Source organism: Poeciliopsis prolifica, unplaced genomic scaffold (assembly GCF_027474105.1).
Source record: "Poeciliopsis prolifica strain line A6 unplaced genomic scaffold, Auburn_PproV2 SCAFFOLD007, whole genome shotgun sequence".
NCBI lineage: Eukaryota > Metazoa > Chordata > Actinopteri > Cyprinodontiformes > Poeciliidae > Poeciliopsis > Poeciliopsis prolifica.
Genome location: NW_026562382.1, coordinates 13,437,502 through 13,464,923, shown reverse-complemented (window position 1 = coordinate 13,464,923; position 27,422 = coordinate 13,437,502). Strand labels below are relative to the sequence as shown.

The 27,422-nt window shown below is 36.6% G+C and overlaps 1 protein-coding gene across 1 annotated transcript; it reads left to right on the top strand.

The window, feature by feature from the left end:
* The first annotated feature begins 2,211 nt into the window (after window positions 1-2,211).
* On the top strand, window positions 2,212-25,123 carry si:ch211-39i22.1 (proteoglycan 4). Its single transcript, XM_055031764.1, has 10 exons — window positions 2,212-2,535; window positions 9,282-9,370; window positions 9,682-10,294; window positions 11,143-11,235; window positions 13,770-13,805; window positions 17,830-17,856; window positions 18,590-18,613; window positions 19,806-19,916; window positions 21,766-21,828; window positions 21,920-25,123. The coding sequence occupies exons 1-10, from the start codon at window positions 2,472-2,474 to the stop codon at window positions 21,964-21,966; spliced, it is 1,167 nt and encodes a 388-aa protein (XP_054887739.1). The 5' UTR covers window positions 2,212-2,471; the 3' UTR covers window positions 21,967-25,123.
* Window positions 25,124-27,422: the final 2,299 nt, after the last annotated feature.

Here is a 27,422-nt window from a genome sequence, read left to right as displayed (position 1 = left end):
AGTTTCTCTATTCGAAAAATAAAAATCTTGTTTACCAAAACAAGTTTTTGTCCTTAATTGTTACAAGCCATAGTTTTCATTTTACGTTTTGCACAATTGTGTTTTATGATGAGTTAAAATCCTGTGAAATGTGCTAAATGTCTGCAATTGGTTCTGTAATGCGATGGAGAGAAGCTTTGACGTAGGTTGGAACCAATAGAAAACAGCTAAATGGCGCCACCTTCCGTTTCAAAATTAGGCCAGAAAGCGTCTCAAAAAAGGTGGAGTGAAATGTCTGATGTTCTGCCTGTGAAAATAAGAGGCATTATGTTGGAATACACCAGAAGTCTTGCATTTTTATATATATATATATATTTTTTGGGAATATTCCTGGATGCATGTTTTTTTTTTCTTTTTCTTCTTTTTCCTAAGAATATACACACTGTTTGGGTTGGAAGAAAGACCCAAAGAGTCAAAATAATAATGAAGAACAATGCAATTTTAGTAGGCTATTTAGATTTGAATGTAATACAATTTATTTTCTGTATATCATTACCAAAGTCTTAAAAAATGCCGTACAATTACACCTATTGTTTTAAAGAATCTTAAGGAATAACCTGACGAGTGGAAAACATTGAGAGCTTTGTAGGATTAAAAGTAATCACAGTCGTGATGGAAAATAAAATCTCCATTAAGCTCGTCATTGGAAGGAAGCATAAATGGCTCCAATTACACATTACACTGACTTTTAAACACAGTGGATCAACAGAAAATGAGACTGCTTCCCAAATCATTACTGTCTGCGGAAGCTTTACACTCCAGCAATTGGTTTTAAAAATCCAATTGCCTCCCAGAAACTGAAAGAGTTTGATTCTTAAAAAAGAACTTAAGTCCATGAGAGTCAATCCTCTCATTTTTTCCACAGCCAATGTAAGATCCTACAGGTTGCAGTCTGTGTCCTGACATAGCCTATCTATGTTTGGAGGCTCTTGAAGCTGAATCCACGCCTTGTGAATGTCTGCCAAGCTCTTGAGTGAACATCGCTTGTAAACCTTTTTGCACCACATTTTTTCCCACTCTGGGTGGGGAAGATGATTTATGCCCAGTTAACATGTTTAGATAGAAAATTCTGAAAACAGCATGCTACAAGCAGTGAAGTTTTTTGCCTTGTCAGCAGCCTTCTCCAAGATTCTTCAGGACTTCTTATGTATTACAATTTTTTTTTAATTCGATTGTATGTGATATTCCAAGATCCTTAAGATATTTGGACAGATTTAACAGTAACAAACACTTGCATTTGTCACTTTTCAATTAGCCTATATTACAATAGAAGTGCAAATGTATGAGCAGCGAACTTGGAAAACTATTTTGTGATATAGGCTATTCTTTGTTAAAGCAACCAAACCAACTGAACACAGATCAACATTCAATGGCTGTATTTTAAACTCATGTAGTAAAAGTCATACTTTTAAATGTGTCTGTAGGTTGATTCGTGAAGATCACAAAAGTATCTCAATCCAAATTTAATGTTTTCGACTTCTTTCTTTCTTTCCTTTTTTTTTTTTTTTGTAGCCTATTTACTTTTACTTACGTAAATAAGTAACACGACTCTTATTTGAGTAAATTGTCTGGCTACTCCACTGCAAGTAATTTTACTGAGAGAGGATCAAACATCTGTTAACCAAACATTTAAGGTACAGAAACACCCCGAGTTTATGTTAAAGAGAGACTTATTATTTTTATACAATCTTGATTGGTCTGATGTTTGGATTTGCTGAGACTGATGTGCCACTTGGTGCTGTCCAGCCCGTGTCCATCCTCCTTTACGGCACTAACAGGAGTCTGGGGAGGCTATACCTTATGATTTGCACAATATATAAGATATAGGCTATTTAAGCGTGTTTAAGCATGTTGCATGTTAAGTATAACCTGCCTCTAGTTATGAGTCTCTTTAAGTTTCCAGGGGAGGAAATGCGTGACTACGACGTGAACAAGTAAGTAAAGGTTGTACGGTGAATAATTATGTATGTCCTCAGTTCCCATGGTTATAATCACGAGAAGGTGAGTCACAAAACAAATTTCAGAGGGAGAAACCGGAATAAAAACAAATACTTGTTGATCAGTCACACTATTGGCATGTATGGTGCCGAAACAAATTAAATCACGGATCAATTCGTGTTACCACAGCAACAGCCTTGTCCGCCGGTATTTGGGAGACCCGCCCACCTCAATAAAGACCTAACCCTCTCTCCTCCAATCCAGACAAAAGACGGCGCAGATCCGCGGCGGGGCGCACTGAGCCAGAGCATCTGGAGCACCTTCATCTGGAGGGGAGGACGAAAACGCAGGGACGCACAGCAGGCACGCCGACAGGACGGACACGCCCTCCAAATCCACCTGAAAACCTTCGAGCCGGCTAATTGACCTTGGTAAAGGACACAGGCAGGGAAAGTGAGCCCCATTTATCCGTAAAGGCAGAACAGCGCGTTCCCATGATGTCATACCTGTGGATTCTGCTATTAGGGAGCCTGCTGGCCTCACACGCCAAAGCGCAAGGTAATAATTCAGGTTCTTAGTTAATGTACTGGGGCTCTGATTTTGTGCAGATGTTGCTCCTTCTTTCTATCTATCTATCTATCTATCTATCTATCTATCTATCTATCTATCTATCTATCTATCTATCTATCTATCTATCTATCTATCTATCTATCTATATATCTATCTATCTATCTATCTATCTATCTATCTATCTATCTATCTATCTATCTATCTATCTATCTATCTATCTATCTATCTATCTATCTATCTATCTATCTATCTATCTATCTATCTATCTATATATCTGTCTGTCTGTCTGTCTATCTTCTGTCTGTATGCATGCTTCATTAATCTCATGTCATCTATATTGACTCCCTACATTCTGCTTTGTTTAATTAATGTCTAATTGAATGACCAAACAGATTTTCATCTTTTGCCTGTTTAGCTGGGCCATCAACAGTGAGGAAAAATGTCACACTTTCTAAAATGTGTCCAGATCTTTCTTTTAGAGATTTTAAACCTGAGGGGTGTGGTGGACCCAAGTAACCATCTCCCCATTTTCCTGTTTCTTATTGCTCATTTCTCTGTGCTTAGCTGACTACTTCATCCTCATGTCCTGTTTTTTTTTGTTATTGTTGCTGTTGCTTTTGTTCCAGGTGTCTTTTATTTCGTTTATGTCTGTCTCCCTCTTCCTTCCCCTTCAGCTGGTTTGTAAGCTCCCCCTTTTTTGCCTGCAGTCCATGCAATGATTTCAGATTGCTCAAATGCGCAATAAAACTCACATGGAGAGAGGGGGAATGGTTGAGGAAAAACATATAAACTGAGGGAAAAGCAAGGGGAGGTGTTGGAAGAAGATGAAGGATAAATGCTTGAGCTGATTGAGAGGGAAAAAAGAGAGAGACACAATGAAGGAGCAGTAAGGACCACGCTATCGTTATGCAAACAAGTTCAGTTGAACGTTTGGTGTTTGGAGGTGAGATAGTAATCTCACTCTACTGGTTAATTTTTTTTTGATACTAGCCAAACCGCCAGGGAGAAAGCACCTTTACATGTACTCTCTCCCACGCACACACACACATTTTTTTACTTCTCTCTCTGTAAACCGCTTTGAGATAGTGTAAGCTCACTGTGAACTCACTGGACTTTGATGCACTGGGACCCTGAAAGTCTCCCCAGACGTGTTTCACTGACATGCACGTGTGCAAGAGAAATCAGTTTATCAGTTTACAAGATGAAGTGTGGGGTCAGTTGCGCATGTGGACATCATTTACAGTGTGTGTTAAACTATAGAAGGAAGGAATAGGGAGTGTTCGGTAACCAGATCCAGCTCCAGCTGTAGACAACACCCAACACTCACACAACTAGTTTCAGTGCCGTCCGTTCCCCCCAGGCCCTCAGTGTTTCTACGTCTGTGTGTGTAACTAAGAGAGGGTGGGGTGCACTGCAACTTTTATGTACAGAACATGTGAGCATATGGGAGAGCTCTATGCATTTTGTGTGTGAATAAACCAACCATCAAACATTTGTGTCTGAAACGCAAATGAAAAGGGTGTGAGGTGTGCCAGGTGTGTGTTTATATGTGTGTGTTGTGAGTGCGCCAACTTGTCTGTGTTTACAACTTCAACTGCCAATGCATAAATCATCCCTTTGTGGTTTAAGTGCGCACACACATGCACACACGCATTCTCTCCCTTATGGGTGCATTAAGGTGCTATGATTGGAGTAAACAGAGCACTGTTCACAAAACACACAATAAAAGGTTTACCTGAGAGAACAATGGTTTGAGGAAGCTCTCATGTCATCGGACACATGTGCACAAAATGTTGTGCAGTTGGAACACAATGTGCAAAATAATTCACCTCCATTCAGGTGATCTCACGCAAGCATTGCGGAAACCAGAAGAGTCAAAAGATAAAATTCCTTTAATTGCTCCAATAGTTCTGTTGGCACGCAGCCTAGCTTGCACCATCATCTAGCTAGCACCATCATCTAGCTAGCACCATCATCTAGCTAATGGTGCTAGATGATGGGTTAGCGTTATATAACTAGCACCACCTCAGTAAATACCAGTTCTGCCAGAGTCCGCCATCAATCTGGACTGCTAAGTTCATTACGTTAGCTTCAAATAAAAAAAAAGAAAGGTAAAAAAGGCAATAGGTTATTACAAAACTGTAATTATAAGTTGTAATTAAAAGCCTGAAATTTTTCACCAATATAAACAATTATGACAGCTTATTTGGAATCCTAATGATTTGTATCTTTGTATCACACAGAATTATAAAACTTAATTCAGTGACCAGTAAAATTGGTCAGTTAGCTTTGATGTTATTCCTTCAAACAAAGTTCTGACCTCACCGATAAGAACACAGCACATGTAACTGTTCCCGGTTTACTGTCATTCACTAATTCTCAGTAAATTTCTTCATATTTACCTTGAAAATAATCATTATTTTTTAGTTAGTAGAATAATTATTACACAAACTGAGTACCCCAAGCTCAAACTCTTAAATGGCTGCTTTGCATATAACACTACATAAAAGAGAAAAGCGATTAAATTAGGTTTGTTGTCACTGATTGCAACTCCACTTTTTTAAACTTTGCTCCATTTTAATCCCAAAGGGTTCCAAATCTCCTGAACGGGTCTAATATTTTGTAAATAATGCAAGTAGCAACATGGAAATTTAGCAGCAACAAAAATCTTTAAAATATTCACTCAAACTGATACAATGCCATCATTTACTATTTTAAACCATACTGGTTTTCATGTAAACATTCCTAATGTCCAGACATTTCCTGCTAAATTTCACCTACCTCCAAGCTGCATATAGAAAATCTGAGCAGTTGACGACTTTAGCAATCCTTTAGCCTTGAGGAAGATCATTGACAGGAGGATGACCTTGATGAAGACCAAGGTGAAACCCTTTGGTTGGTGAATAAAGTTGTTTTATCAAATTACAAATGCTACTAGAGTCCTTTTCCTTGACAAATTACTGTCCAGTTTTTATTCATGTTAGGTCAATCTGTGACACCCTGTCACAGATTGTGGTCACAAACTGCATTCCTCACCTGTTCATTTTTGAAATAGTTACCAATCATTTTTAACCCTGACAGAGAAAAGTAAAAAGGAATGAATGGCACTCACTGTCAAACTTTCAATAGTAGGCTGCGTTGTTATGCAGTTGTCAGTACAGCTGACTTGCAACAATACTCCTGGGTTTGAATCCCAGCTGGAGCTGTTGAGTGTGCATGAGTGTGTATATGGGATCTTTCCAGATACGTCTCCTTTATTTTTAATGTACATTAGGTTAATTGAATACTTTAAATTGCTGTTACAATTGCATAGTTGTCTCCCCACAAGTTCCCTATGACTGAATACATAGTCATAGTATGTAATAAAATATCTCATTTGCTTTTTGTAGCCAAAAGGACAGTGAGAGATGTTAATTAATAAGATGGTGTACTGGCTAATAAATCCACTCATTGTCTCAAATGAGAGCTTTCTGGCTGTAATTGTCTCTGTCAAATGTTTCAAAAAATGTGCAAGAAAGACAGAATCTTAGCGTTTGTTGGAACAAAGCATTAGCCAGTTGTAAAGAACTCACAGTGTACTTGACCATGTGTGAGGATCACATGGTCAAATACACTATCAGTATGTACGAATCACATGGTTTCAGTTAGGAGTTATTCCCTCAGGGACCTTTTTGCCGTTCGCTGTTACATACAATAGCATGCAGTCATGTTGGAGACTAAGATGACTCACCAGCCTCAGGGGGAAGTTGTGGCAATGAAAAAGAGAGAGTTAGGACTTTGTGAGTAAGAAAGAGAAGGAAGAAAGCGGAGTAAGAGACTCTAAGAAGAAGCAGAAGTATAAAGGAGGGAGAGGAAGTTTAACTGCTGGGGTAATAGAAAACAGGACACTCTTTATTAAAAGTGTGAGTAGACGTCAACATGAGCTTCCCTTGAGCGCAAATGGGATTGTTTGTTCTGTTACTGGGGGGAACAGACAAGAAGACCAATTTATATTCATGCACGAGTTGTATTTCCACATGTTAAGATGGTAAGGGTGGCTGAATGAGGTAGTGTTAAACTGATAAGTGAGAACAGTATGTTCAGTTGAGCAATAGACAAAGTTTACATCCACGAGTAGCTTCCCTCCCCGTGCATGTACAGGCTTACACTTACTAAAGAGTTAGAGCAGTTACATGAAATCCACCTAACCTCCCACTCATGTGCATGCAAGCTCTAACCTGCGAGGTAAAGCCGGGACTCATTTCCACATGTCGTGTTTGAGAAATTAGAAACAAGGGTTGTCACTATTGGATAAAGATAAGCAATTTTTTTGGGATAATGTATCGGTTATGTTTTCAGTGCTTAATCACTAGCCTTTGAAATACCAAGGCTCATCAAATTCAGCCGCGCACGCCGCAATTCATCTTTGATTAAGACAGCGATTTCCAAAGAAATAATGAGGAAACTGAAACAACCACAGTGCCACACCCATACACACATGTGCATACGGTGTGATTCATTAGGGGCTGTGATTAATGTTGAGCTTGGATGCAGAGCTGATAGTGTGGCTCTAAACTCACAAAGTAAAAAGGAGGCATCAGAAACTCTTTTATAAATGAGAATAGAATAGAATAGAATTCAACTTTATTGCCATTGCACTGTCACATGTACAAAGCAACGAAATGTAGTATGAAGAGTAATGAATGTATGCAAGTTTGTTTATAGCTTGTATGTACTTGTTTAAATAAACTGAATTTCTACGAATTTTGAGTTGTTCCCACCGAATCCATGCTAGAATGACAAGAACCAGGGTGTCATCAGTGCATCTCGCCTCCAGATGATTTACGGTGTGATGGAAATACTTCAGATATTGTAAATGCTGGTCTCCTCAAGGCTTCACTGACTCTTATGCAATCTGACTTGGCAAGAGTAGGAATCTTTTGAAAATTAACTTTGCAACAGACGTAGTAAATACAGGAAGAGAAGATTTTTATATCACCCTAAAGAAAGGTTTTAGGGTATAGAGCTCCTATTTTATGTTGTCTTTTCCTTCTATCATAGTGTTTCCCATGTATAATTTAGCTTGGAGAATAATGTTATTCCCTGGCTATGTAGTTATGAAATTCATGATATTGTGATGATAAGACAAGAATATAGCTGTGTATTTTAGAAAAATTAAACATCAAAATGCAGCCCTATTATTTTTGACAGTCCACATCAATGGAAATTTCTGTCTTTGAGGTCGGCACATTCAGCGTGTGAAAGGAACTAACCAGGCCAGTGCAAGGTTGTACGCAGCAGAATTTGATTTATTGTCCCTACCTCTAACAGTGTTTCAGTGCGGATTTGGTGAAATTTGTGGTGAACCAGATCCTTTGTGAGTTTCTCCAAATCCAGTTTGATTAATCCAACTCTGTTTCTTCAAATCCAAACTGACAATGGAATGCCTGAGAGGAAAGAATAGACGGAGCAAAACAAACATATGCCACAACTGTTGTATTTGTGTTGAAGCTAGTTCTTAGGGGGTCCAAATATCCTTCTATTTTGTGGTTTTAAAAGTACCATGACATTTCCAGAAATGTAAATCCATCTTCTCTCTATGAAATTTGAATAAGTTTAAGTATTTTAGAACTTGAAGTCATCAGATGATGTCCAGATTTAATGAAAAGACAAAGATAGAAAGCAGTTTAGCCCACCTTAACTTAGGTGTTTTTAGACTAGGCTAACAATTAGCCAGTCAAGGTTTTCTCTCAGGGCTTACAAATTGTTTACTTTTTTTTCTGCTAGTCTGTTATTTCTATTTTGTTTTGCTCAGAAAGAACTGCAATGTAGATAACTTCAACATGGTGGGGTTAGGGTTGTGATCTGACTGCATATAGACTACAGCAACCACCAATGAATTGCTTCCTTTATTATTACAAAAAGAAAAGAGCGCTTTAACATAAATACAAAAGCATGTCAGATTTTAAACATCTTATCTCCATGACTCAAAATAGACACTCATACTTCTTAAGACTTGCTTGTTAGCAGCAACTGGTGCTGCTTTGAGTTGAAAATTTGCAGAATTTTAGCATAAATATCATTAGTAATCACTTAAATTATTGTGAAGCGGAAAAGTACTGCTGGGGTGATTCAGCATCAGGTTACATGTGAAATCAGCTGAGTAAAAACAAATAAAAACTAAACAGTGCTTGTTGCTTTAGCTACTCACAGGGGAATGTCACAAATCTGACTCCAGCACACACACAGTCACACAACAAAGAAGAAGGGTTCTCATTAGTGCAAAGCTGCAACAGCTGTGCTGAGGTTGAGACTTTCATTCAGCGCTGCCTGGGGTCAGATGTGATCGAAGTGCCTGTCATCCACTTCTTAGCTGAGTGTTAACATCATGGATCAGTCAGGACAGGGTGTGGCTCTAGATCTGCATGCATTCTCACAGACCATGAGGAATTGTGCCAGTTTCCAAAGTCATAACCATGAAGTTTTGTTAGCACTGCTTTAGACTGAACATAGGTTTTCTCATTCAATAACAATAGAGTGCACAAAATATTGATCAATGTTGGAAATCTTTTGAGGGATTTACCCACTGAAAGAATTAAGAGGCAATTCAAGCTTTTTGAGACTTGGGTGGCCAGATCTCTATTTATTTCTCCCGTTTTTCATTTAAGCTGACTTGGACCTTCCGCTCAAACATGTCACTATATAATGTAAAAGTCTAATTCTGTTGCTTTCTTTTTTCACATGACTTCATCCAGAAGAGGGAGTCGTAACGGTTGCTCCAGAGGCGGTAGAAACGGCAGCAGATCCAGCGGTTGGTGGAGAAGCTGATGGCGCAGCAGAGACAGTGAGGAAAACAAAATGCTTCCTTTCAGTTGGATTTGCTTGTTTCTAATGTGTACAAGATGCCACCTTAAAATCACAGATTAAAAATTTATCCTTCTGATAACTACGTGAAAATTTGAATGCTGAGAGTGACAGGTGATAACATCAGCAGAAGCAGATTTTTTTTGTTAAGTTTTGTGGAATTATTGATGTGCCAATTAACTTTTCATTAGTCTTTGTGTCTCACTATAATGTTTACCACACCTTTATTCTGCCTTATAACTACATGCACTCTCAAGCTTCAATTGTGCTATAAAATTGTGTTAAATACAGGAAGCACCAGAAACAGAAGGTGAATTAGACACAACAGCTGACCCTGAACCAACGGCAGAGCCTGAACCAGCAGCTGAACCTGAACCAACGGCAGAGCCTGAACCAGCAGCTGAACCTGAACCAACTGCAGAGCCTGAACCAGCGGCTGACCCAGAACCAGCGGCTGACCCAGAACCAACGGCAGAGCCTGAACCAGCGGCTGACCCTGAACCAACGCCAGAGCCTGAACCAGTGGCTGACTCTGAACCAGCAGCTGACCCTGAACCAACAGCAGAGCCTGAACCAACGCCAGAGCCTGAACCAGCAGCTGACCCTGAACCAACGCCAGAGCCTGAACCAGTGGCTGACCCTGAACCAACGCCAGAGCCTGAACCAGCAGCTGACCTTGAACCAACGCCAGAGCCTGAACCAGTGGCTGACTCTGAACCAACAGCAGAGCCTGAACCAGCAGCTGACCCTGAACCAACAGCTACACCCGAGAATGAGAATTTGGGAGAAGAGTCAGAGACATCTACAGAACCATCTGCAGGTGTGACGACCCCAGCAGCACCTACAGAAGATGGCTCAGGAGCAATAGCAGTGGCTAATGAAATTGAACCATCTACCACACAAGGTAATTTAGAAAATAATAATTTATTTGTGCTTATTTTATATTTATCTTTTCAATTCAATGTTTACCTACATTCTCATAGTCCACTTTTTTAAGTGTGCTAATAAAATTAAAACATTCCTCAAAGATTTCCGTCCATGTTAAGCATCACACAGTTCCTGCAGATTTACCTGCTGTGCACCCACAATGCTCTACTGGACTGAGATCTGGTCACATTTGAAGAGCGGTGTAAACTCAATCAGTATGATGGTCCAAAAACCTGAAAAAATACAAAGTTAAGCTAAGGTGTTTTAATGATGCTCAAGTTGTAGCTAGGGACATACAGTGTGGAACTAAATATTCCCCCAACCACTCTACCACCACCAACAACAGAAATTGTAAAGACGAGACAGAATGGATTATGTGCTTAGGTGACAGAAGTGGCATCTGGTGTGATGTTCTTCTGCTTCCTCTAAATTTGCTTAGAGGTTTGATTATCTGAAAATGTTATTCTGCATACCTTTTTTAACTAGACGTCTCAATGCTTTGAGTTGAGTTGCTGCCATTTTATTAACTGATTCACTATTCGCATAAAAAAACAATTGAACTGGGGTACCTGTTCAACTAGTGTATGTTACATTACATTAATATCATTACACTAATCCTTTCTGAATATTATCACTCTAAAATATTTGTAAAAATAAAATTTCTTGAAGTAGAGCCATGGTGGTAATGAAATTTTGTGAAGCTAATATTATTTTTATGATACAATATCTATACTGCGAGTCTGCAGTGACAATTATTTTCTGTACACTGTAATAATATAGAATTAGGAAAGCTATTTCATGTCCTGCCTCTCTGTTTATTGGCAGTTAACTCAGATGCTGACGTGGAAAAGTCTGAACAAACAACTCCTGGACCTGAGGTTGCTGAGACACCTGCACCCCCACAGATAGATGAAAAAAGTAAGAACTTATGTAATTACAATGTTTTGAAACAGAAAATTATTTAAGATACAACATTTAAATCCTGCTTGCAATAATCGTTGCAAAGGCATTCATGCCCAATGAGGGTTTTCACTTTTTATAATGCTACAACCATAAATGGGAGTGTGGTCAATGGGATTGTATGTGACACAACGTGACACAACACTGTGCTTAATTATCAAGTGAAAGATAAAAGATGCAAAGTTTTCAGCATCTTTCACAAATCATAGAAATATGAAAGGTGTGATTCCCATTTGAATTCATGGCTGCTGTGTAGATAACTATAATGCATTATGCTCCTACCACCATGTTTTACCATTGCAGTATTAGTTTCCACTATACAGGGTTTTAAAAGTTGGCAAAATTTTGGTGTCATCTGTAAAAATACAAAGTTAAGCTAAGGTGTTTTAATAATGGTGTTTTAATGAGTTTATGGTTTAGTTTCCCATAAACTACATCTTGTTTGTAGTTTATGGGAAACTACAAACAAGATGCTTAATAGATTTCTATTAACAATGGATTTCTTCAAGCCTCTCTTCTATCAAAGGGATGCACCGTCCTATCAACAAGAGTTGCCATCTCGACTGGTTGACAGATTAGGCAGATAACATGCCTTGGTAGGTTTGCAGTTATGCAACAGTCTTCTCACGCTCATATATTTGATTAAATAGTTCTTCGTGGGATGATTAAACCTTGTAATTTATAACTTCACCCTCATTTAAGCATATTTGTATTTGGATGTAGTTAGACATATAAAAGGAATGACAAACTTATGCAAAGAGTTTGACAACAACTAACAACAAGCAAATGAACTAACCAGCAGGACCAGCTTATTGCTTTCTTTTTATTCATTTAGAAGAGAACAGACCCTTTTAAAAGACACGGAGACATTAGTAATTTAATTCAAAATCCATATACGACAACTTTTGTATAGCAAACCATGAAGTCTTTAGAAAACAACCACATTTATAGTGGAAATGGGGCTCCTGGAGTGTGTACAATAGAATGCTAATGGAGTAAAAATCTTAATGTTTGGACCATCAATCTGGTAATCAACCTCGGTATATTGACTCTTGTCTGACTTTTATCTAGCAAGAAAGCACAAGGTACAGAAAGATCTCAGAACGAAGATTCTGAGATCTTCGTTTGTGTTTGCTGTGAAACTGTCCAGACTTGTTTGTACAGCTGCCGTCTCTCATTTTATGACGGTTGAAAGGAAAAGAACCTATTCAGTGCCATATAATCACACAAAATATAAACAACACAACCCTTCTTAGTCCGCCTTCAGAAGTTGCACACTTAAATTGTGCAAAGCATATACCCAAGTCTGTGCCAATATTCACATGTTATTCTCTTTGGAAAAATCAGCATAATACCTCAAAAAAAATATTTGAGCATTTCATGGAAGTGGATAAAAAAGGAAAACAAAAAAAAAAACAATATTAAAACATTCATAAAACCAATGTTATTTGTTTAGGACAGCAGGCAACTTTAATCTCTATTGAATAATGTCTGCATAATGCCTATTTGAGCCATTTCATGTTGCTATTTACATATTTATTTTCAAATATCACTTTGTTTCACACATATATCACCAATTTAGCCACAACTGAGGTCAGTGGAAAAGAGGTCTGTTGTTTCCCACAGCAGTTTTCTTCTGGCAACATGTTGCAGTTTCCATTGCTTACTTTTTCCATGTCTTGTAAGACGCTCACCTTTCCAGTGTCAGTCAGCATCTTGTTGATGCAGACTGTTTGCTGCTGTTTGGTCCGTGTATGACAAAACATTGGCAGATCTTGTGGTAAAACTGTTATTCTGGTAGGGAGGGAACATTTGTACAAAGGAGTTCCCTGGTAATTGTTAGACTCACATTAGAAATTCCACAGCAAATTAAACAAGTCAGTTAAGTTCCAGTGTATTCTGCTATTGAGGATCTTTTTTTAAAATTGAATTAATGTCTGTATGCTTCTTGTAGATACAAGCAAAGGTATGTCCATCTCTTTAAGATACATTTGCTTGTATTACAAACTGAATTTAAGCTTAATTTAAATTAAACTGAAAAGTACTTTTTTTATCCCCAAGGGAAAGTTGCACAACAACCAACAAGAAATGTGATTCATAAATAAAATATGTTTGTTGTCTTTGCCACTATAAAATTCTCCCGAATAATTTTTGAAAATAGAAAAATAAATCATTATGAATATTTTCTTCAATCATATTTTTTGTTCCAACTATTATGTATGCTTTTAATATGTTAGGTTTCATTTCTTTGCAGTAATCTGTTCCGTTTATACCTCAATATTTGTGTAGCTATACATTCATACTTTGATATTTACATTTATAATTAATTATATAGATTATAATTAATCTATAAAGTACTATCTACATGTTGTTTTTTATGTCATTCATAAATGATCTCATACAGAAAAATGTATTTAGTAGTTTTTTGCTGATTTTTTTTTTTTAAGTTTATATTTACCTGATCTATTAATTTCTTTTGTCTTTTCCTACAGTTTCAAAGGCAGAAGGCCGCAGGATTTACAACCCAGGTAAATTTTGTTCAGCTCTATTCATTCTGATTTGGTTTCTATTTTATTTTAACAGTCCTTTTGATATCAGTAACTCAAAGTGGATATATTTGTGGAGGTTGGCCTTTTAAAGCCTTACCAGTGCTGCAGAGATCAGGGAGAAATAATTGGGTATTCTGTAAAGAACAGAACATTTTTTTATTGTTTGGTGTGTTTAAAGAGGAAGAGTAACTGTCATGGAGTGGTGTAGTGGAGGTGGTGAGGCAGACGCTGGAGGCCCAGGTAAAGTGATTAGTGGTAATTTAATGGAAGACAATGTCCAGAAAACACAGTCAAACAGAAACAAGTCCGCGGCTGAGCGGAAGCCAGGGCTCACACCGGTAGCACTGGTCAAATAGGCGGCTCAAACGACAAGTAACAACGTCAAACAACAACAAGGACCCGACAAGGAACAAAGGACACAGGAGGGATTAAATACACTGAAGGGAACAAGACACACCTGGGAACAATCAAGGGGAAGACAGGACAACGAGGAGACTCAGGACACAGAAAACTCAACTAAATACAACAGAAAAACACAGATCACAACAATTTTATGTTGGGAGTCTAGAAGCAGTAAGTCCTAAACTTAAATTAATTTGAATTCCAAAGTTGCCCTGCGACAGACTGGCCACCTGTCCAGGGTGTACCCCCCTCTATTGTTAGTTGGAGATAGGCACTAGGACCCCACTAGAGACAAGAGTGTTAGAAACTGGATGGATGGATAGAGTTCCAACGTTTGATTCCCTTTGTGTGTAACAACAAAGCCCTTTTAAGTTTATCACGAAATATTTAGAGATATGTCAGATCTTTGTTTTGTTCTCTTTTGGTTGTTTTGAAAGATCTCATGTCTTTTGTTAAATTGTTGTGAATAGAGTTATTGCATCTCACTAATTTCTGAAAAATTATGAGGAACAGATGTGCTGTTTTGCTTAAATATATAGTTCCCAGGGATTTCATTTAAGGTGGGAATTTGACGCACACACTTTTACCTCCTACATTTGAGTGTTGCAATTTGGTTTTTGAAGACACCTCCCGAATGATTTACACGGACTTTACAGCTGAGGGACCACTCTTTACTTTCTACATTTCACTGTGGTATTATTCTTTGTTCTTTTTCAAACTGAAGTGTTGATTTATGAAAGGCACAAAATTGTGGCGGTCTAATTCATGTATCAATTGTCAAGAAAACACTTTATTACATGTATCAGTCATATAAAAGTTGAAACTGTTAGCGATAAAAAAGCTTTATCAACAGCGTGTTAAAGCGCCAATCATAGTTTTCCCTGCTCATCCGTATCTGTTATGTTGGCTGAGCCACACCCATATCCATGAATTAGAACACCCATGGGATTTTCCCTAAGGTAGAGTTAAGTAAACCATCGTTCATGTCAAATGATATCCTTTTGTAGAAACATCATACTGATTCACAGGATCAGTAAATTGATGTTATATGCACATCCTTTCTGCTGAAGTTCCTGTCTTGATCTGTACAAATGTGTGGAGTTTCCAGGGATGCTCTCCAATTTACATTATCTATAATTCAACAAGGAAACAGTGATATTAAAATGTGTTTGATAGTCTCCTTATTTTAATTATTATTTACATAAAATTTGCTTCACTTGCAGTTCCTATGTATTTATTTAATTTCAAACATTGCGTTCTACTTAGAAATGTATAGCAGATATCCCACCTGGTCAAGTAAAGATATGGATCACAATAAAAATACTTTAGTTTGCCCAAATGATCCTTAAATCACTGTTCTTATCAGGTTTATCAAACTGCTAACTAAACATAATTCCATTACAATACTCAGTTGTAGCTAAAATAATTATTGAAACCAATAAAAAAATAAAATAATGATAAAGATATATTATCTAGTTTAGTTTTTTATCTACGTAAAATCTTATCTTATTACTGCAATCATTTATATTGGTTTCCATGTTATAAGGCTCAGTGATGCATTTTATTATTTTTTTATCACAGAGGCTTATCTACACAAGCAGATACTGTGAATGATATCCACTTGGTTCTTACAGACAAGCATGCTCCCATAATTAAGCTATTTTCATAGAGTGCAAAATAGAGAACTTCAAAGATAGATTATTGTGATCTCTCGCCAAGATATCAGTGCAATGTTTGTCCAGAGACATTAATTAACCACATTGAAAACCAGCAGAACTCTGCTCTCTATAATTCATAAAAATAAATGTCATCATTGTGAGTCTTCTTCTGACATTTTCATTATGTGCTATGTGTTTGGCAACCCGTTCTAACAAAAATTGCAATTTTACCTGTCAGGTTGCACAATCAAGTTACAGTCGCAAAACCTTCTCGGCTTCACATAAAGACTCAAACGTAAAGCACTCCACTTCATTGACAGGGCTCATAATAAGATCAGATTGATTTAAATTTTCTTAACCTGCATGTTGCTGTGAAAGACAGACTTTCCTTCACTAAAAAACATTTTTGCATTGTTGTATTGTTATACAACAACGTTGTGTTGCAATCGTGTTACAGTGGAACAAATAATGGAATAAAAAGTTAATAAAAGTCACATTATTATCCCAATGCCATAGTCACTTACAGTGGCGGGCTGTAAATTTAATATCTGGTTCTTCTGAGGGACTTTACTGATTTAATCCACCATTATCATGCTACAAGTCCAAATAAACTCAATATAATAAGATCTGTTCTTACAGAGGTTTGTTCAGCCTTGTCATCAACATCAGTACAGAGAGAGTGAATGTCAAGTTTCCTGCTCTAAATGCCTTATTCAGACCAGGTTTTTAAATACATCCTGAGTGACCACATGGATCCTAACTGTGCTGTTTCCAAATAAACACACAAAGACAGCTAAGACATCATTATGGAGATTTTCTTCTGATATGTTTTTTATATAATCAGGATGTTTATGAGGAGCGTGCAGAAAGACGGAGGAAGGTAGGGAGTGAATGAGACAGTGCTACATAATTTACACAGCAGTGTTTATCTAAGGCTTTTCCTTGATGGTTCGATATATCATGTTATATATAAAGGATATCTCATTTTTACTTCCCTAAGCTAACATCTTGCAGCCATGATGTAATGCTGGAAAATTTTAGTCCTCATTCAAATATATATTTTTCTTCTTTTCCAAAGATATTTACATTGCAGCCTAGTCAAACTGGAAGTCATTTAAGTTAAATGAATGAGTTCAGAAATCCAAAGAGATTGTGTAACCACAGTGTGTGGCTGAAAAGTGGCCAACATGAAAATAGTCATACTTTTACACGTCTCTTAGCCCGAGATGTATTTAAAATGCTTTTAGAACACAAATGTTTAATTTGTCTCTAATTTGTATAAGTTGAATCACTTGTCACACTTGGCAGTTTGACTACAGTGCATTAAGAAGAGATTTTCTCAGCATTTGCTCCTTACTACCCACATAAAATCAGACTTTCTCTAATCACTACAGTCATGGATTTTGTTGGGAATGAGTTCTTCTTCAGCAGCTTTGTCAAGTTGAAGTAGGCTGGCAGGGGCCATGATGTAACAGACACATTCGGACAAGCAGAGCAGATGGTGATAATGGACTTGTTGGTACACAGATCACTTGGATCAAAGATTGTCAAAAGGGAGTTTGCATCTGATATGTTATCTCTGTGATGATATTAATGCGTAAGCCTTCTCAAGTGACACTATATTTAATGTTTTTGTAGACATGATTGTGCATGTTGCAGTCTGTTTGAGGATCATTTAGCATAGTTCTCGGTTTTGCACTTTTAGCGCCACAATGGTGTACATGTGTAATGATTAACTTATTATATCTTCCATGAAAGATCTGTTAAGGCAGCAACATAAGTGGTTAATTCTCCTAAAGTATAATCTGCCACAAAAAAATGCTTTATCCTTCTCGTTTTTTTTTCTCTCTGACATATACTACCAAGCCACTTCAGTAATGCTTTTCCCCCTGCTCTTTCAAATTACATATTCTCCTGTTTTTTGTTTTTTTTTTCATTTTTAGTTCCTGATATTCGTGCCAGTTCAGAAGGTAAGTTTTGTTTGTTTGTTTGTTTGTTTGTTTGTTTTTCTGTTCATTATCAAAATATTGATGACAGCAAAAAATGTTATTGTATTGCACCAGGTCCTGCTCATGTTCTTTAAATCAGAAGAAAAAATAGTGGTGCTTATGTAGAGCTGAAACGTAGTGAAACAGGATATTACTAGCATACCTTTTACAAGACAAACGGAAAAGAAAAATCCATGCAAACATTTGTAGCTTGTGTCTGATGATACATCTTAGCAGTAACCTTTGTGCAGGAACACAATGCCATAATTGTTTAAAGAATTAAAACCTTGAGTATTGAAAGTGAAGTACAAAAGTGAAATAATAATGAGTCTTATAATATATCGTTTTTTGTTTTTTTTTCCAATAGATTATTTCATATGTCTTCACCTGAACTCAGACTCAATCTGGAGACTTTGCTTTTGCTGCCTTTTTATTGTGTGGCCATTGTGTTATACTTTAATGCCCAGGTTTAGATTTTGGCTGCACTCTTTGTTGATTTTGTCTTTGATTTTTTGGGGGTGAGGGCGATGATGATGGTAACAAAAATGACTATAGCATAAACTAAAATGTAAGATGAGAAGATATGGAAAGGATCTTTGTACACTGCGTTATGTTATCAAATAAATCAAAGATGATGCAAATTAAGTGTTAATAGTGCAAAATCTATGATATTTCCAAATATGTTAAGTGCTAATTTTGTTTATTTTGCTTCCAGATCCAGATTCTTCCAAACCTAAAAGTGAGTTATCTCTCTTCTGTGTTCTGATTACACTAGAGCCACCCTCTCAGGCCCTTCCCCAAACATACCTGCAGCATAAGCTTTGCCCTGCTTTTTTGTGTTGTATGTGTTGGCCTTATCTGGTTTGTGCCTCCCACATCACATTTTCTAAACCTCCTCTTTAAACTGTGAAGATTAAGTATGTTTTCATCATTGTAAAAAATGACTAGACGCAACAGTTGCAGAGGTGGAAAAAAATAATTAAGACATGCTATAGTCATTTCTTCTTATTGTTATTATTTCATTTTCTGACAGACTAATAGTGGGTTAAACTCAAAGCATAGATTTGCTGCTGTCTTCTTTTCAAAATCATTTCCTTTCACTGTGCTTCTTTACGGTTGGTGTTCTGCTCTTTCTTACATGCATGTTCATGCATGTCTGACATTCACTTCCTTCTACTGACTCACTACAGTCTCCAGTTTCAACCCCCCCTAATTATGTTGACTCATTCTCTTTTTTCAACGTTTGACGTTCTCTGACTCACTCTTCTCGCCCGTTTTTCTCACCTTTTCCTATTGCTGCAGTTTACAGTTTATTCAGGTGTGCACATGTCACTGACTCCACTTTTCTTTTCCATCAATCACCTTCCTCTTCAGTCCGCATGTCACGTTTCAGGTAATCTCAGTGTATCGTGCCATTATTACTCTCTGTTGAATGAAAAGAAAGCCCTAGCACAAGAAAGCCCTTGTTTTCATATTTGAAATACATTGACGTGAAAAACTGTGTGGTATGCCAAGCAGCAACGAAGATACATTCCATTCATATGATGTGGTAAATTGATGTTATATGCAGTAAGTTATGTGAACAACTGACTGAAAACAGGTAATTTAAGCCAAGTTGTTGCTGAGTAAATTATTGGGTACAGCATTTCTAAGCAGAAAGTCATCTTTACTTATTTGAACCATTTAAGTCATTTGGAACAGTGGTTTTACATCGCTGGATGCTTGCACCAAGGGCAACAAACTACCCAGGCTGGTTTTATTTACATGTGAGATAATATTCTCTGACTGCTTTTAAGCCTCTATATCATATTTTAAAGAGGATCATTCTTAATTCCAAAGGAATGCAAACATGTTATTGCCATTTAAGGTGTTCTCATCTTCGTTTATTAGTATTTCTTTAATAATTTGTTTTATTTTGTTTCTGTGTGCAGGCTCTAAAAATTTAGCAGCAATCCTGTCTGGAATCATTGTGTCTGCAGTGGGAGGAGTCATTGGGTACTTTACCTATCAGAAGAGGAAGTTGTGTTTCAAAACAGGTCAAGGTAGGTTTAACACACATGATTCTTTTTTAATACAAGTACAGAAATTACAGCTGTTAAGAATTTTTATTACCAAATATAATGAATTAAGTGTTCAAAAAAACAAGACATTTTGAGATATCTGATGAATTACAACACAAATGTCTTCTTCAATTTTCAAGTCTGTTGAATTTACAGAGCCTTGCATAAGTATCCATGCTATGAACACTTTAAAATGTTCTTACATTATACCTGCTGACTTTAACCCTGTCTAATGTGACTGAGATTGAACTCTACTTTAATAAGAAAAAGAGAACAAAAAATTGTAAATGCAGTGAAAAGTGGTTTTCAAACTATGTAATCAGTAAGTTTAATTCAATGTGCATGACACAGTGATATGATTTTTATTTTCCTTCCTCTTTACAATTTTTCAGTCCTTTGTGTTGATCACTCACATGAAATTCCAGTAAGATACAATTAAGTTGGTGGTTTCTACATAACAAAATGAAAAAACACTATTTGGTTAAAAGTATTTTTGCAAGAAATTGTATATTACAGTAAAAACAGTTAGTGGTAGGATGCCACAGCCGATTGAGCGTCTTTGAGTTAGATCAGAACTGACCGACTCTCTTAAATTGATCTCCTTCAAGCTCTTTTCTGGCCGAGAAGAAAGTGTTGTTTCACGGTTTGTCTTTTAAACAAAAAAGCTGACCTTCCAAAGGTCAGCCGTCTGTGAAGACAGCAGACTCAGCTTCATGTCTCAGTGAGTGTTGGCAGTTACAATTAGCTCACATACATCCTGCATCCTAGTATCGCCTCTTCAGCAAAGTTTAAATTTACAGTCAACACAAACTGTTCTGCTTTAGCAACACATACTAAGAGGTATTGGTTTGGTATTGGTTGAATGTTAAGTTTAATTGCCAGTTAGTGTTAGTGGTTTCTATAGCAATCACATTTAGAAATGTTAGTCTAGAAAGTCCCCAAATTAAGTTACTCTGGAGATTAATACATTATTGATATTCATTTTTTTTATATATAAATTTGTAATCCTTACAATTATGAACAGAAAAGACAAAAGAGTGAAGTTAATAAGAAGCTCTACATAATTCAACCCAATCCTTCCATTATATGCCTGCAGATAAAATCCAGTACAGGTTTATAATTTACTGTTTAAGGAATACTAATACTATTTTACTTGCCATATTCTCCTGTGTGCACTGTGGTATAGTTGGTGAAGCAGTCATCTTGCAATCTTAAAGTAGTGGGTTTGATTTCAGTTTCCTCCTCTCACACGTCCCTTGGGCGAGGCACATAACCTCAAATTGTTTGCCAATCTGCATATTGGTGAATGAATGTGTTTGTGATTGTGACTCTAAAGCCCTTTGAAAGATTGAAATTACAAGGGACAGGCTATACAAATGTTGGCCAATTAACAACAGGGGTGTCCAATTTGTATATTACAGTAGTACCAGTTAGTGGTAGGATGCCACAGCAGATTGAGCGTCTTTGAGTTAGATCAGAACTGACCGACCCTCTTAAATTGATCTCCTTCAAGCTCTTTTAGATGCATTCCTTTTCCAACACACCTGGATCAAATGAATGGCTCATTTTCAGGTCTCTGCAGAGCTGAAAATATGCTGGTGAGGGAAGTCAGCCTTTTGACTCTGGCGTGTTGGAGCAGGGCTGCATGTACAAGGTGGTAGCAGTTGAGGACTGGACTTGAACATTCATGATTCACAACATTGTACAACTTTTTTTAATGGGCAGGAACGTGATTAGTAAGCGACTTGAAGTTTTATGGTGCAACGTTTCCTTTTCTTTTACTTGTTTGTTTGTTTTCTTTTAACTGACTTTTTCACTCTTTGTCAATTAGAACCAGATGTTGAGACTGGAGAAGACAAAGCAGCTGCAGCAGAGGTTAAGGCGGAACCCCATGGTATGACTGAAACACTGATTAACATTCACCAAATATAAGTGAGCACAAACATTCAGAACATTCAAACATTCAATTGTTTTATTTTATGCAGAACAAAACACCCTGCTAGAAAACTCCAATCAACAACCGTCTGACTAGCCTGGGCCAACTTCATTCAAGCAGAGGCAATCTCACTGTTAGGCTCTGCCCCGAAGAGCTAAATTACTGTGAGGCCCCAGAGTAGGCCTGTGTGTTTCTCATCGTGTAAGTGTGTGTTGGTTTGCATGAGCTTGTGCGTGTGTGTGTGTGTGTCTTCCTTCTTGTGGGGGCAAAGGAGTTAGATAAAGATCTAGTGGTTTCTGGTCATTCCAACAAGGCAATTTATTAAAATGATCAATCAAAATCCAACTTTGTTTTTTTTTTTTGCCAAGTTGCCATCAAAGAGATTAAATCTCATATCAACTGTAACAATAAAATATCCCAACTCTGCAACATTTTTCCTTTATTTGAGATGGCTACTACATTGTTCTGGTAATTCAATATAATTCAAAACCAGTAATCGAGAGTGATATTGTATGTATTGAACTAGTACTTTTTTGCATTTATTGAGCCAAACATATGATAATGAAAGTATACAAATGTCCTAAAGAATGAAAAAAAATATATATAACATAAGTTATCTCTTGTAAAAGTGTAGGATAAGAGGACAAGAAGTGGCATGAATTACTATCACTGTACTTTGTGAATTTTGACATGGGAGAAGTGTTAGAGGATTTCATTCCTAGTTTTAGGGGGATGCCCTGATTTAGGTTATAATGTGCTTGGAATACCAACGGCATCACTGTAGTTCTGTGTTTTCTTTAGTTTGTCCTGTTTTGTTTTGTTTCTCTCTGGTGAAGGGACTCAGACTTAAATCTTGTTCAGTTGCCGTTTCTCCGTCAGCTGAATAAATTAGTCGTTGACATTTCTTATTGACCTTTGAAATAGATGATAATCAGATACAGACAGTTCATACCCTTTGATTTTTTTTGTCACATAACAACCACAATCTTCAATGTATTTTGTCGAGATTTCACATGACAGACTAGATCAAAGCAAAGCACAGTTGTGAAGATGAAGCACCTTAAAACTTTCAGATTCAATGGGGTACATCCATTTTTGAGTCTTCCCTAGATTAATGTCTAGGCCATTAATCTAGTGTCATCTGTAAAAAATATTGTTACTTGCATTTTGGTCAAAATGGTCAGCTGTCTTCTCAACTGAGCAGAACAGGATGTTTACTGTGTCCTCTACAAGACATCTCGTAAACTTTTAAATTAAGTCAAAACTCTTCTATAGATGATAGATTGAATATTTAGTGAGAAGTTTAGAGCTAAATTAAAGCTTTTTAACATCTCTACAACTTTATTATTGTGTTAAAGTACATACAGTAGAGTTTTCAGAAGTTCATTAGTTTTCTTGATTGTATTTTATGGAATCAGATTAAATGCAAATCACACTATTTATGTTTCTTTGTGGACAATAAAATATTAGTTGTTATGTGACAAAATATGAAAAGGCTCAAGGAGTATTATGATGCAGTAATCGTTACTGTTTTGTTTTCTTTCTTTTTTTCCCAATATTTTAAATCCACCTAAGTTTAATCCAAAACTCATAGGGACACCTAACAATGAAAAAGTGACAAAAAAAAAAAGATTGTAATTATGTAGATGCATTTTTTTTTGTTAGTTTTGTTTTGTTTTTTCTGTAGTATGTGTAGTTGAGATGCAGTGATTTCTTTGTTATAGTGCCTTTCACTGTCACAGCCTGGCTTGAGAAATCTAAAGGCACACAGAGAAGACATATGGACTAGTGATATCAAAACAAGTGAATCACACAAAACAATAAGAGGAACGTGCTGCATGGTGCTCAAAATTTAAACAAAATGAATTTGAAGGTATGGTACACACAGGGTGATAACAGCAACAAACAGCATGTTTAAAGCAGGCCAGCTTTGTTTTTTCAAAAAAAAATTTTACCAACTTGATCAGATTTTATGTGCAAAGATGTCCTGAGTGTGTGTCTCTTCATTGAAACAAGCCAGTTAGTGCTGTCAGTGTTTTTGTATCATTCATGCACGGGCAACATTCACCTGTGACCTTTATATGGATTTCTACCATCTTGGCAGTGGTGCCTCTGAGCCGACACTGACGGTTTTTTGAGTTAACTAAATTCCTGTGGTATTTTGTGATTTTTTTTTTTTTTTTGTTGTGAAAATGTCTCAGAAGATGCCACGCTACTGCCTTTTTGTTCTGTCTCCTGCCACTGTAGCACAAATTAACTTCTGAATGTCTTTTCTTTTGCCTTGAAGTTTTGTACTCTCTGTACTTCTTTTAAACAAAATAACGTGGTTATACTGGTTGTATAGTGTCGCAGTTCCTGAGACTTTAGCTGGAAAACACTACATAGCTGCAATACAGGACAGAGACTGTTGCTAACAGCCTAGCCTTGAGCTGAGAAATAGTCTGTGATGTCACATGAATTGTTTTTATGAACACAAGTTTGATGCTCTGATAACTGCCATCTTACTCTGTAACCACTGATAGACAATAGACAATTTTATCTTGAGATGTTAAAGCAAGCAGATAATATGTCTGGCATAGAGTGAAAATGCACAAACTTTCCATTGTATAACAGTACAAGCTTTCTTAGATAACCATTGATGCCTTCAAAACAAATTATCTTCCTTTAAGTGCAGCACTCTCCCCCTTCTGTGCACATTCCACTGGATGCTTTAAGTTTCAGCAAAAGCACTCTGATGTCCTGCAGTGTAAATTCAGACTCATTTACTACACAAGAGAATTCCTCAGTGCTAATCTGCTTTACACTTTTTCCCTAAAAGTCCCAAAAGACACAATGTATCAGACTGCAGCATCCAAACCAGAATGTAAACCTTTGGGTCCTGAAGTGCACTTTCCAGATCAAACAAAAGGGCATCAAACATCTCACTAACCAGTGCTGCCTTATCATTTATATCATCTTGAATATTTCTGAGAGGGAAACAAAAGAACAGTGTCAACATCAACAGAAAGATGAGCAGAGATTTTGTTGTTTTGTTTTGTAAGAACATTCTCAATTGGAGAAGCACTTTCCTATCCTGTATACACATTGACTTATTAAATGCATTTAAACAAGTGTAAAGCTTTTCCTGTTAATTTAATATTCCATGTTGATATTTCATGTATGAACTGTCTTCTTCAATGTCATTCAAGCACTTGTGCTTGTCTGGAATTGTGTAAATAATGTTTGACAAGTTGATTAAACACTTTTCGTGGGAGTTTCTGGTTGGTTTGTGTGTTTTGTCTCTTGTTTTATGTTTTCCTCCCCTACAGAATACCAGCAAAGATATATGATACGAAAAAAAAGATCAAGTGATATTTGAGTATTTTGGACATCAGTGGGAGAATCTCGATGATGGTCCATTTCTTTTGAATTAACTTCTCTCCTCACTGCACATCAGACTTTCACAAGCAACAGGCATGAGACGATGATAAAGCCTTTTGAATCACCTCTAGACTTTTGACCTGTTGCGCCGATAAACAAATAATAAAGGAGTAATCTACACCTGTCCATAAAATGTCATTTGAGTTAATCTCTCAACTTATAATTTGTCCCTGAAAAAAGGTTAAAGATAAAGGAGTTACAAATTATCAAGAGCCTGATTTGCATCCCATATATGTTAGAAAATTAACTTGAAGAAATTTTGTTAAGCTTTCAGAAAAAAAAGCAAAATAAACAACAACAGCAAAAAAAACAGTCACTAGTTGAATATACTGTAATTGCCATACATAAGAAAGTACTCCTTTTCTTTCTCAGATTTTATAGTTACATCACTATTGTTTTTATTTTTGTTAAGTAATTTTAAAAAAATCAACTGCATGTTTTATTTACTCAGGTTATCAATGTCTGATATAAAATTGCTTTTGGTGACCTAAAACATTTAAATGTGTCAAAATGAGAAAAATCTAAATCTGATAATAACAAGGCATTATATAGCAAAACTCTAGTTTGTCACTGAGCTCACACCACTACTATGGGTTGATAACGGCAAACCCTTGAATTGTCTGTTAGTTGTTGGTTGTCCCTTAACTTTATTGTTATTTTAATTTTATAGATCTCAGTTGGACTTTTGCTTAATGTTTATTGGAAAATTACAGCCTAAGAGTGTGGATCTTCTTTTGAACACACATTACACACTTCTTAGAAGCCTGTCATAATGTTGCTGAGGCATGCACCCCAAGGACAATAATGGTAAAAATTGATCCATGCATACAAACGGTTTATGACTAAGGCTTTGCGAAGCCAATATAATCCTGCGCACAAACTCTTGAGGAAATATTTATTGATGTAAAGTTTGCACTTATGCATGAGTGTTTCTTCTTTTTTTTTTTTTTTTTTACTTTTACAGTGCCTTCAAGTTGTCAAAAAGTTTATAGACCTCATGAGGAATAGAAAAATAACTGAACCACAAGCGATTTGAATAAAAGAGTCGGAATGTCAAGTATTTTCTAGATGGAAACGCATACATAACAAGTGCAAGTTCTGTGAATGATTTATGGTGACAGGCCTATAAAGATTCACCTGATTAGAGCCTTAGAAACGAAGTGTGGGAACTTGCTTGAGGTTCAACTTGCACAACAAGTTGATGCCTTTACATGCGCACCTATTTATTCGTACCCTGAAGCTGCTGCACCCACACAAAACCATCCTTTCTAACCAAGTACTAGGAGTGCAAACAGAAACCTGGTGATGACTAATAGATCTGCTTTGATTATAAATAATTGAGGCAGAAATTTCTCTCACATGACTCATACTGAATTAAAGAAGAAGGGTTTGATTGTCTATATGTATTAAATAAACTGACTCATATTAATACAGATAAAGCTCTCTTACAATGATCAAATTGTGCTAGCAGTGCCAATTCATATTTTCTGTCTTGGTCTCAGAGAATGGATCATATGTTGGAATACTGTTGACAAGACATTTCTGTTATGTTTGAATCTCTCAGAAAAAAAGTTTGGTTCTCTCTGTCTTCAAAATGCTAACAGAAAGCTTGATAATCGGGCTGTTAAACTTGTTGGACAGCTTGATAAGAAAGTAATAAAACTGCGCGTTGCTAAGAAATCCCAGTCTTTTTGTCTGGCTTATTTGGTTTGGCATCGTACATATTCCTCTTGGCAGTACAACAAGGTCCTGATTATTCTGTTCTACCTCTCCTCTGTTTTTGAAAACACTTTTTCCTTCCACTCTACTTTCTTCTGATATGGTAATATTTTAATTTTTTTTCTTATGAGCCATAATTATTACAATTACCTGAAATTCAAATATCACTCTTTAGCTAAGAATTTTTTTTAAAGAAAATGAGTGTACTTTTTATTGAAAAACTGAAATAAATGTAGTTTTTCAATAATATTCTAATTACTTAGGTGCACATAATTTAAATCCAGGTTTACATTGATCTATAAAGTCATGAAGTTATACATTGTTTTAATGACAATTAAAGTGATGGCAAGAAGGCATTGTAACTTAAACAAAATGTTTAACCGGAGATAAATAATCAACACACCAGTGGAAAT

Excerpts from the sequence above, each read along its gene's own strand:
- si:ch211-39i22.1 (XM_055031764.1), top strand. The coding sequence starts at position 2,472 with ATGATGTCATACCTGTGGATTCTGCTATTAGGGAGCCTGCTGGCCTCA. Across the intron at positions 17,857-18,589 it reads TATTCGTGCCAGTTCAGAAG|ATCCAGATTCTTCCAAACCT; the intron begins GTAAGTTTTGTT and ends TTTTGCTTCCAG. Across the intron at positions 19,917-21,765 it reads GTGTTTCAAAACAGGTCAAG|AACCAGATGTTGAGACTGGA; the intron begins GTAGGTTTAACA and ends TTTGTCAATTAG.